Below are 11389 nucleotides of genomic sequence, written 5' to 3' on the forward strand. Positions count from 1 at the left end.
TATTCTAGCTAACTCCCTATATCATACTTAATAATAAATATCGAATGTAGAATGGCGCTTTCCGACATTGTCAATACAGTCCAGGTTACCTTATCTGGAGTCAACCTCGTGAAAATTGCGAAGGAAGAGCGTCTTCACCCTCGCCTGTTCAAGCCGATTGATGAAGCTCAAGCGCTGCAACATTTGTTACTATATTCAACAGGGAAAGAGGAGGATATACCCAATCTGGAAGCTCGAGATTTGAAGTATTAAATCCTCTAGCTGAGATTGTAAAATCTCGAAGGCAGGACAGTCTGTGGCATTTATGTTACATGATTTATCCACCCACTATCAAAACGTAGTCGATATGATAATTAAAGAGATGAGCGTTTCTCACTGACCATCTGTACATACAATCATACAGTCCAATCGGCGCTCCTAAAAAGAATGCGCTGGAGATGCTTGACTGAACAACTCTCTCCTACCATAGGCAGTGTTTCTAGGAATCTTCTCGAAGGAAACCAGTTGAAAGCCCTTATGTGAGTGTCTACATGTTCACCTTTGCTTTATTTTGCAGCTTTAGAACGCACATACTTTAAAGAGACACTCAGCCTCAGGTTTTGGTACTCAGAATAAGAGCAAATAAGAAATTGCTGCCCAATATTTTATTTCAAAGCAAGTAAATGTAACCTGTTCCCAAGATGACGGCCATGTCAAAATATGTTGACAGTGGCAAGGACTTGGCCTCATTTGATACTTTTAAACGGTGAAGCCCTACTATTTTTGATCGCATAATCCCTATTGCGTATTCTTCTTCACTTTATTCGCACTGTACTTCACTTTGGCTAAATATATTAAATCTATCTTCAGCCATGCTCACCAAGTAAACTCCTCTTCTATAAATATGATATAGCTATATACCTGTTAGCTACCTTATCAGTCTATGCGTTATTTATTAGAAGGTTTGGGATGCAAAGCATAATGATTCCCGAACACTTTTCAAGAAGATTTTCGGTACAACAACTAAAAAAAATAGTTGGACGAAAAGTGGAAATATACACTGAATCGAAGTTGGACAAGTGAATCGAGACTACCACCAATGAACTTAAGATAAGTAGCGTAACCAAAGCTGCCGTAAAGAATATCCACCAGAATCAGCGAGCCTGTTTTACAAAAGTGCGGTCCAAGGGCGTGGGTATCTCTCAGAGTTACCCATTGATATTGGGACGACGGGGGGAACAAAGCTATTTATACCATGGTCTCCTTGGTGTAGGAGCTGCCACACTGAAGGTGTGATTCATAACAAGTGCCGCACCCCGGATATGGGCCTTTCTGCAAGGCGACCCTCTCTCCACCCTAATTTCACTACATGGTAAGCGATGTATATATTGTTGTTTAACTACGCTCATATGTACATTGTGCTTTAGGACCACATGTGCCGCCGCTATAGTATCCGAGTTTGACAGCAATTGCCGAGTGTTGCTGGAGAAGGGCCTGAGGACTTTCAGAACGGTGGTGGTGTTGACAATGATGATAATATCACTCCCTCGCAAAACTCCGTTACTCCAAGAACCGTTTTTTACACTTCGAAAAAAAAAAGGAAAGCGCTGTATGGTGAAGAGAAGAAGACTGATGCCCCTTTCCTATGACAGATCAAAAGTATGCAAAAAAGCATTGGCTGGACATCCCATCCATTCTTATTATCGCCATTCTCGCAAACCAGGACCAAATATATTTCTTATTTTAAAACGATTGAATTAGCTTTGTGGTTTTTTTTTTCTGTATTAGCCGACTCGCCATAAGCAAGCTGATTGGCTTCTATACCTTTGGGATGGACTCGAAAAATATAGGGGATGCATGCATTCGAAGTTACTCAAAAAATGTGTATAGGACTATACCACTGAAAATGTTACATTGGTCTACTACGGACTTTTACCAGCATGCACATTGACCCTTATTGCGGGCCGTGCACGCCATCCCCTTTTTTTTTTACATTCATGCTGCAATTTGTGATTCAGCAAATTGCTGTGATTGACAGACGCGTATAGATGATCTAAAGAAAAAAACATGCTGGGATCTCAAAACCATGGGAAAAAAAAAAAAAAAAAAAAAAATGAACAAACGAAAACATTAAAATAGCTTCCTTTTACCATTTTTTTTTTTTTTTTTTTTTTTTCTTCAGACATCTCGTCTACACACATCCACTTCTCAAAGCCATTTAGAATACAACTCTTTTCACAAGCATCAACTTTTCAGGCATGTGCTTTCAACTTTCAGTCATTACATAGTTTATTTACCCTCTATTGCTGAATAATTAACTAGATTTCTTAAGCATTTGAGTGTTGACCTTTCCGCGTTTTTATTTTTTGTCTCTTTCCTCCAGCTATGGTTCGATCAATCGCTCTCTTGGGCACCCTCCTTGCTTTATTGCAAGTGGCTCTTGCTGCTTTCCTTGGAGATGGATTATATCGCATCAAACAAGACAATGATGCGATTAGCGCAGATGAAACAAACGAGGAATCGCCTGCTCTCTTGTTCCCCGATAGGGGTTACTCAGAACAAGTTTGGCACATCAAACACGTTGACGATGTCCATGTCACCATTTCGAGTGCAACAACTGGTCGTTTCCTCGGAGTCGAAAGGGCTCGCTACAATGCCTTTATTCTCGCTGGCTGGGAAGAGCAGCAATGGAAGCTCACGAAGAGTGGGGAAAAAGAAGGTCACTACAATATTGTCTACCCCGAGCAGGTTGGTGGCGAAGATCTCTCTATCGGTATCTCGCCCTACCGAATCTTTCCTCCTCGTATTGCTCTGCAAAAAGCTCATGGATCTTCAAGTCACACAACTCATTGGAAGCTTGAGAAGGATGATGGCTTTGGATCCTGCGGCTCTGAGAGGAAGATCCCCCGCTTCCGCTCCCAGTTGAAATGGTCATGGGACTAATGACTGGACTTGAGTTCCCTTCGTTAAAATAGTATTTTAGCAATAAAAGTCCGTAACTGGTTTTTTTTTGTCTCTCTCTTAGCAGCTTTCTAAATCTTATCTCATTGCTCCTTTTTCCCTCCAATGCTCCTATTCTCCTTATCTGTGTGCTTGATTTCAATGGATCAATGCTTTTCTCATTCGTGTTGTTCATTGCTTTTAACCCGAGTGCTTCAAAAGGTCAAGTACGATCAAATATAGCCTACAACTGCGATGGCATGCTCCTTTGTATAGCTGACCAAATTGAATAGATTTTTTTCTTCATCCCACTTGAGATCTGTCATTCACTATCATTGCTTTTCTGTGTAAAAGCCTCGATTGAAAGCACCAATATTTGTGCGCATAATTTAAAACAATACCTCATACAAGAGCACGGGCCAATCTTTGTTATGCGTTGATTGGTGGGATCTTTGAAGAACGTCCTGTCTTGCATTTATTCAAACGCTTCTGCTCCTTTGATTGGAACTCATTTTACTGAAACTGAGCGTTTTTCAACTGACCAAGGCTGGTGCATCAGTTCTTTATGGAGAAATTTAGGTTCGTTTTATGGCAATATGACCGGAATATCGATCAAATACACTATCATTTAGGAAAGTAGTATAATAGCGAGTCATTATGGCAACATATCATAGCGAGAGAGTATTGTAGACGTGAATGGGCATAATTTTACAGCCTTCACGCAGCTGCTAGAGTTAAAAGCAATCTTAAGCAGGAAAAAAAAAAAAAAAAAAAAAAAATTCAAGAGGGTGAATGAAGAACTGGTTCAAATGGATGACTCGCATAATTTAGCAAACAACCATGTGTCTCAGCCAGTAGCTCGTACTTTTTGGTTGCTTATATGCCTTGGTAGGCTTCAAACTCGGCGGGGGAGTGATTGGTAGGAAACAATTTCATTCACCAATAATGCAGTGGCAACTTTTTTTTTTTTTTTTTTTTATTTTTTTTTTTTAAATTTTAGTACTGTTGCGCTGCTGAGGAAGATCCAACTTGGTGACAGTACCAATTGGCTACTACTCCAGCTAGAGTCAAAGCAGATAACCTCGTTCTCGCTTATTCCTATTAGTGTGCCAAGGAGGCGAAAGACTTTGGACAGGTGTGAGCTGCCATAAGAAGGCGTCGAGAGGAGCAACTCCAGCGCTCATGGCTCAATACGAGATGAGGGGCTTTAAGGAAGAAGACACCAGCCCGAAGTTGCTCGTTTGAAAACCCTCTGGATAAATAGCGCGATATGAGCCTCTATTAGCAGCCTAGTCCAGCGCTTCTTGCATCAGCCTAGAAATGTAAATGCTTGGTAGCCACCTCACTTGGCATCCAAAATGACGGAGGGCATCTGGACTTGAGGTGGTAACTATGCCTTGCTATGGCTCAGATGCGCTAGGTTAGTTTAAGATAGGGGTAATCTTCTAGTGACATTTAAGAGCAATTAGCATAGGATATAGAGCGCTGATCAGGTTCGTTTCGTGTATTAAGCTTTCATGCACTACGGTGCCTTATAGCTGTTACTTCATTATAATGCCGCGTAATCTAGACGGGAATTGCTTTCAGGACGTTGAAGGGAGATCAATTCTCACATTATTAATTCAACACACATTGAAAATAAATAAATAAGTAAAAATTTAAAAATAATAATGGAAAGATAGGATCCTCGTCAGAAAGCCGTCGATAAATGAATAAAAAATAAACTTGCTGGTTATCAGAGATGGAGAGTATCTTATCCAATTAAGAGCCTTGGTATCCATGGACGACTTTCTGGCAAGGAGAAATCCTTTCATGCATGCTCACTTGCCCTAATAACGGATAGTGCGCTATTTTAATTTTGCCACGACCAGAACAATTCTGAACGTGATGAACAAAAAAAAAAAAAAGGGACAAGACGAGGACCCTTTATTTTCCCCCACACTCCTCCTCCCTTCTCTTTAGAAGCATATTTTCATGGATTAAATAGATTCCTTTTTTTTTTTTTTTTTTTTTTTTTCAGACATCTCTCGTCTACTCGTCTACTCGTCTACAATCCATTCACTAATAAAAGCCTCCTGTTTTCAAAGTACCAATACTTCAGGTATGTGCTTTTGGCTTTCAGGCGTTGCATGGTCTCCTTGTTCTTTTGCTACCGTTCAATGAACTATGAGCCTTGGGCAGTGGGATATTGACTTTATGCCACTCGATATTTATTTTCTCCAGTAATGGCTCGCTTGACCGTCCTCTTAAGTACTTTCTTCGCCTTGTTACAGGTGGCTCTTTCTGCTGTTATTAGTGACGGACGATACCGCATCCTTCAGCAAGATCAGCAAATTAGCGCGGGTAAAAAAGTAGTGAATTTCCCTGTCTTCCTATATCCCGAAAATAAAGACTTGGAACAAGTCTGGCACATTCGGTCCATTGATGAGGACCACATAACCATTACAAGCTCAGTGCCTAGCAATTACCTTATAGTACATTCCTTGTCTACTGGGGTTGTGGTCATTGATCGGAAGCAGCAGAAATGGAGGCTCCAAAAGAGTGAAAAACAAGGTTTCTACAACATTCTCCTACCTGAAGGTCTCACAGAGGACGTTGCTATTGGGATCTTGCCAGACACACCCGAGCCACATATTCTTGCTCTACAGCCCATTTACGGGCCCGGAAACGATACAATCCATTGGGAATTTCAGCAAGTTGAGTAGTTTGCATCCTCCCTGCGAATTTGAAAACAACAATTCCCCCGCTTCCGTTCCAAGTTGGTATTAAAGTATCAAGAACCTCACTTTTCCTCTAATAAAGTAATCGCTATTTACTAATAGATACTGTTTTTGCTCAATGTAGCATGTCAGATTTGTAGAATCCATTTGGCCTACTGTTTTCACCCTTTCTCATCCTTAATTATTTATTTATTCTATTATTCATGTTATGTATGCACGTAAGATAGAACAGTTCCATATGTCCTATACAGATAAATATGATTAACATAATCACAATTGCACCGGCTTTGCCCCTTTGCATAACCCTTAACATCTATCAACCAACCTCTCGCATGAAATAATCACCGTGGCATCTCCATTCTATCCATTGGCCTAAAATAAGTAAATGTCCGGTACACCTGTCACTCCTAATTTTTATAATACTGAACAGCACGAACCAATGTTTCTAGTGCATTGATTAGCTGCATCTTTTAAAAAAAGGTTATATATTTTTTTTTGTCGATCGAGCAATCCTTTTCACCCCGTTGTCCGAAGTTGTCACGCTTTATGGATGTTAGCTTTTGAGAGCCAGGCCCTTCTTCAGGTTGATTAATACCGTAGCGGTGGTTATCAATAGAGAAGCTTGGAGTTCATTATATGATATGGCCTAAAATATAAGTCAAAGATACCAAAAGGGTGGATGAAGAGCTGGCTCAAATGTAAACACTTTACATTAATTTAAAGCTACCATGTACTCCGATCATTAGCTCATGCTGGTAGGTATATAGCTATGGATAAGTCTCGACTATGCTTCAAAGTTGATGAGGAAACGATTAGTAGGAAATAGTCCGGCAGATCTCTTTTTCTGATCTCAGAAGTCAGAGGTGGCAGAGGAGGTGGAAGCACTGAAGACGTGTAAAAAAGGAATGAGCTGTCCTATTTTTGCGTCTATCAAAACATACGGAGGGCGATTATGGGATGGTAGATGACTGTAAAAAAGCTTGAGAGGGTATTTGTTATCCAAAGTCTGAATGCATTTATGTAAATCTTCAAAGATTGTCAAAACTGGGCGAAGCTTTTCAACTGCTGCCTTAAAATCTTGGTTGATCATGCGAGCGAGACAATGACGAGATTCGCAAAATTCTTTAAAGGATCGATTCAAAACGGGTTAGAAAATCAGCGAATGGGGACATCGTCTTCCGTTGGCCAAGTGATATTAGCCAAGTGCGCTTCCACTTAGCGTGTAATGATACATGACAAGGAGGAAAAAAGAAAAAAACTTTCAGTAGAAACTAATAAGGGCAATCATGAAAGAAGAATAGGATTGTCGTCCTGGAACGAAAGAGAAGGAGTTGAGATATCGTGATAGTTCAAGGAAGGAAAATAAAAAGATAAACCATGGAAGAAAGTTTGCTGCGCCAAACCAAGGAAAAAGAAGACTCCTCAAAACGGAAGGACTAGAAATGGTATAAAAGCTCGAAGTAAGCGTTCAGGCTTCGGCGGATGATCCTCCAGGCGACCACAGTAACCAAACAAGAAAGACCCAAGGTTTCCGTAAAGGAAGTCTAACAAAGGAAGGGCAGGAACATAGTGCGGAATGAAATCTCAAGTTTGGTAGTTATTTCTCATGAAGGCATTAATGTTAATAATGGGTTCAAGGAGACCATAAGCTGAATAAACAGCTAAGACTGGGATGTTTCGGCATTATGAGAAGACTAATTACATCTGAGTGCTGTTTGTAGGGGCAGTGGGAATCTTTGATGATTGCTGGCTCGTCGAGCATAGTCATTGTAAAAACACCTTGGAAAGTGATGGAGAGAGAATGATACGGGAAAAATATCTGTCTGTATACTTTCAAGACTTAGTGTGCTAGAATATTCATATTCATAATTAATGATGGTCTCCAGGAGCTGGAAACAGAAGTGAGCATGGGTGTTCCTAAAGGTGCGCCAGTGCACGTGACCTATGCCACAATGCGGCTGGACATGTTACAGGGGATTTCTCAATTGCATCATCATACTTATTCGCATTCAAGTTTTTGTTTCCAAAACACTACCCTAGGACAAGTGAACAAAGACATTCATTCACATCTGGCTAAATTTAATGGGTGCTGTTAGTTCATCGCTTCACTATGGCGCAGACTGGATACGGGCCCAAGGCTCTGCATTCGCCGCTAGCGACCGTGAGCGCGAACAGCGTCAGAATAGGAGACAGAGAAGACAGCGCCAACGAGCACGGCGGGCAGCCCGCTTCCGTAGGCGCCAAGATATTGAGGCCCGTGGGGAAGAATATTTTAGCGATGAGTCTGTAGATGGTGACTATGATTCTCTTGATGATGACGACGATATGGACGATGATAGTGACACGCTGAATCATGACAGAGATTATGACGACAATGATGATACTTTCTTGGACGCCGAGGAAGTGGACTCTGTTCCAGGAAAGGGAGTCTATGACAACCACCCTCTCTACTTTGGGCCGGCATTTCATCCTGTAACTGAACAGAGCCCTGCTCAGCTGCAGCTTCAGCGGCAGATTGAGCAGCAACTTGAACACCAACAGAGACAGGAGTATTGGCAACATCAATATCGACAGCAGCAACAGCAACAACAACAACAGCAACACGACCAGCAGCAGTCCTCGCCATTATCTACACTAGATGGCCAACAGTCTTCTTTAAGTGGTTTTATTCTTCCGTCTGCTATTCCAGGATTGGGTAGCATTGCTGCGAATAGCGGTCATCAGAATACAGGTGTTGATGGCTCCAGTTCACCTGCAGACGCCCGAGCTCACATGTCCATAGCAGAGAGTGTTCAGGACCAATTGTACAGAAACAGTAATCTATATAACCTCATTTCAGGGCTGAATGTTAATCCGCTTTTAACCGAAGTTCAGCGTGCAGGCACACTGGATCTCTCAGCTCTTGAGCAAGAGCTGGATGATGTTGAGGGTGGATGGATGGATATTGATGACGAGGAGGATGGTACGAGTCAAAATAAGAATAATGCTGATACAAATATTGATAACAGGCAGAATGGTATTGTTCGTGAAATGGTAGGTATACAGCATTGATGCCCAACACTACGCCTCTTCTTTTTTTTTTTTTTTTTTTTTTTTTTTTTTTTGCAGATTCAGTTGTTGATTGCCTTGCTCCCATGTTTCACTTGTGTATACCTGTGTTTTTAGCAACCGACTATGCGCTCGCCTACTGCACTTGCATGCAGCGTCAACCTCAAGAAAAGCACTCTCCGACTCGTCAAGAACTTTGCTATCTCCAACGATCCTTCGGTCCCTTCCCCGTCCCATATGCGCCCCAACTATCGCCTTGATTTCCTATTCGACAGTTTGACACCATGTGACATTAAATTGTTTTGGGTTGTGAAAGAATTAGAAGAAGATGGTGATTTGGGATTCCGACTGCGACGATTGCACCATCTGCCACAGCCAACTACATATCATTTCCCTGCAGGCATGAACCAGCATTTCACCTCACCTATTCTACCACTCTATACCATGTCACTTCCAGAGTTGACAATGCAAGGTTTACCCTCAATGTCGATGCGTATGTTCCAGAAAAGGAACCAACAAAGGCAGCGGCAGAGTTATAGCAAATATGGAACACAGTATCAATCACAAGAGCTAGATGGGGAGTATGATGGCGAGATCCCGAATGGCACACGGATCAACAAAAACAAAAGTAACAGTAAACTTTATAAAGAAAGAGTCAAGAGCGGGGCTTATTCGTCTTATGGATCCTATTACAAACATTCGAGGCTAGATAACGAGAATAAACCCATTATGGAAGATCAGTACTTCCCACTGGTCATTTTGATTGAGGCTACAAAAGAATACAGAGCCTCTGGTATGTGTATGAGGATGGAGACTTTATATCCGTAATAGGTTTATTTAACCTTATACTTGCTATACTAATCTTTGTATACATTCTAATAGGCCCAACACGTAGCCTTCCAACACCGATTGCTGACTCGCCTGGTCTCTACCTCGTTGAGAACCAAGCCATCTCGACATTTGCTTGTTTTAACATTAGTTCGGAAGGAGGGTTTGAGATCAAGGTGATGAAACAGAAAGTCTGGATCAACTCGACAAACTATCTGATTCAGGAGATTTATGGCTTCACAGACTCTGTTACCTCTGCCTCGTCCAAGCCCGAGTCATCTGCAAAACAACGGCAAAAGCAAAGACACGAAGAAAAGATTAAGGCAGAAAAGAAACGCCTGTCACGAACCATGTCCGGAGTGAGCCGCGCAGAGTCGATCGCAAATAGAGTAGATGAGCTGACCATGGATCGCCCTAAAAAAATGAAGAGTAAGGGGACGATCCTTGAAAAGACAGATCCGTTAAATAGGACACAGTCAATAGCTTCAGCGACAGGTCCAGCTTCAGATACCCAAAGCCAAAGAGCATCCAAGGTAAGCATGGAGGCGGATCTAGAAACTACGGAGCCACAACCTGCTGTAGCCAGGCATTCTTCAGCTAGCTCTATGATGATAAGTAAGAGATCTGAAGGTTCCTTCAACTCCAGAAGCACGTCCAAGCCGAGGACAAGATCAGGAACTGAAGTTGATGATATAAGTGACTACGAGGAGGAAGGGAGGGTGGAGGGAAATGAAGAAGAAGAGGAAGAGGAGGAGGAAGAGGAGGAGGAAGAAGAAGAAGAGGAGGAGGAGGAGGAGGAGGAGGAGCAGAATTTGGTGCTTCTAGATGCACCCGAGTGTGTAATTTGTTTATCAGATGTCAAAGATACGATAGTGTTGCCATGCAGACACTTTTGCATTTGCAACGAATGTGGCGAGGTTCTGCGCCGACGTGTCCCTCAACGCTGTCCTATCTGTCGTCAAGGTAAAAGTCGAACAGGAGATTTTTATAAAAGAAAAAGAAAAAGGTATGCTTGAAATATTTGTAGTATGCTAATATACTTCTAAAATTCATTATACGTTTTGAATAGTGTTCCAAGCGTTACTTCATATCGCCTCAACACCTACACGAAAGCCTGAATTCGCAATGGTGCCTCCACCGGCACCACTGCCAGCAGCGCCAGCAGCGCCAGCAGTACCAGCGATTGCACCCAATAACGATCAGTACTCTATAAGGATTTGATATGCTTACTTATTTTCTTGGCTCACTTCATACGTTTTTGTAATTTAGTCTTTTTTTTTTTCTTTTTTAATTTGTATATCCAGAGAAAAAGAGACGTAAAACTCATTAGAATAAATAACTTTGTAGTGTTTGCTTTGTCATTAATAGAAGGAGGTTTGTGCGTTAAAATATTAAAGTATTAAATTGAGCTCCAGGTATGGGTGTCTTCCATATGAATACTACAAAAAGGATGCATCATAAAACAGACAACTTCAAGGCTGACCAAGTTTTTTTTTTTTATTTTTTTGTAATGTTACTCAGAAGAGGAAATGAAGTCTGGGCTGAATGTTAGTGTGACATGTTCATGGTAGAAAACAAAGTTTGTGTAACATGGACAGATATCTCTTCCACACCGCTTCGCCTTCGGTCATGACGCGGTGACTGACTTTGTTGAGAGGAAGTAGGGGCATTCTTCTCTTTCTCACTTTTCTTGTTCACTTCCCCTGAAGCACCGCCGTCTGCTTTAGTTTATGATAGCGCTTCAATTAATAGGAGTGCAGGTGAGCAATCAATTGTAGATTTGTGCACGGTATTCAGATAAGATTTGATGTTAGGCTTTAGTACCCCTCCAGGTTTATTTGATTGTCAATTGACGATACACAGTATCATTAAAA

At 41.6% G+C, this 11389-nt stretch overlaps 5 protein-coding genes across 5 annotated transcripts; all 5 read left to right on the forward strand.

Moving 5' to 3' along the window:
• Positions 1-51: 51 nt before the first annotated feature.
• On the forward strand, positions 52-449 carry BCR41DRAFT_398284 (hypothetical protein; the record flags this gene model as incomplete). Its single annotated transcript, XM_022028954.1, has 2 exons — positions 52-245; positions 404-449. The coding sequence occupies 2 exons, from the start codon at positions 52-54 to the stop codon at positions 447-449; spliced, it is 240 nt and encodes a 79-aa protein (XP_021879357.1).
• A 1729-nt stretch (positions 450-2178) lies between these two features.
• On the forward strand, positions 2179-2979 carry BCR41DRAFT_357516 (hypothetical protein). The gene has a single exon (XM_022024919.1). The coding sequence runs from the start codon at positions 2365-2367 to the stop codon at positions 2920-2922; it is 558 nt and encodes a 185-aa protein (XP_021879358.1). The 5' UTR covers positions 2179-2364; the 3' UTR covers positions 2923-2979.
• A 2165-nt stretch (positions 2980-5144) lies between these two features.
• Positions 5145-5624, forward strand: BCR41DRAFT_372376 (hypothetical protein; the record flags this gene model as incomplete). Its single annotated transcript, XM_022026673.1, has 1 exon — positions 5145-5624. The coding sequence occupies one exon, from the start codon at positions 5145-5147 to the stop codon at positions 5622-5624; it is 480 nt and encodes a 159-aa protein (XP_021879359.1).
• Positions 5625-7721: 2097 nt separating this feature from the next.
• On the forward strand, positions 7722-8947 carry BCR41DRAFT_372377 (hypothetical protein; the record flags this gene model as incomplete). Its single annotated transcript, XM_022026674.1, has 3 exons — positions 7722-8111; positions 8289-8601; positions 8748-8947. 3 exons carry the CDS (start codon positions 7722-7724, stop codon positions 8945-8947), a joined length of 903 nt encoding a protein of 300 aa, XP_021879360.1.
• A 469-nt stretch (positions 8948-9416) lies between these two features.
• BCR41DRAFT_372378 (hypothetical protein) lies at positions 9417-10845 on the forward strand (the record flags this gene model as incomplete). Its single annotated transcript, XM_022026675.1, has 4 exons — positions 9417-9480; positions 9570-9944; positions 10098-10478; positions 10820-10845. 4 exons carry the CDS (start codon positions 9417-9419, stop codon positions 10843-10845), a joined length of 846 nt encoding a protein of 281 aa, XP_021879361.1.
• Positions 10846-11389: the final 544 nt, after the last annotated feature.

The sequence above is a fragment of the Lobosporangium transversale genome (assembly GCF_002105155.1).
Source record: "Lobosporangium transversale strain NRRL 3116 chromosome Unknown BCR41scaffold_30, whole genome shotgun sequence".
Taxonomy (NCBI): Eukaryota; Fungi; Mortierellomycota; class Mortierellomycetes; order Mortierellales; family Mortierellaceae; genus Lobosporangium; species Lobosporangium transversale.

Bases quoted from the DNA above. Each gene is read 5' to 3' on its own strand.
- BCR41DRAFT_357516 (XM_022024919.1), top strand. From the start codon at position 2,365: ATGGTTCGATCAATCGCTCTCTTGGGCACCCTCCTTGCTTTATTGCAA.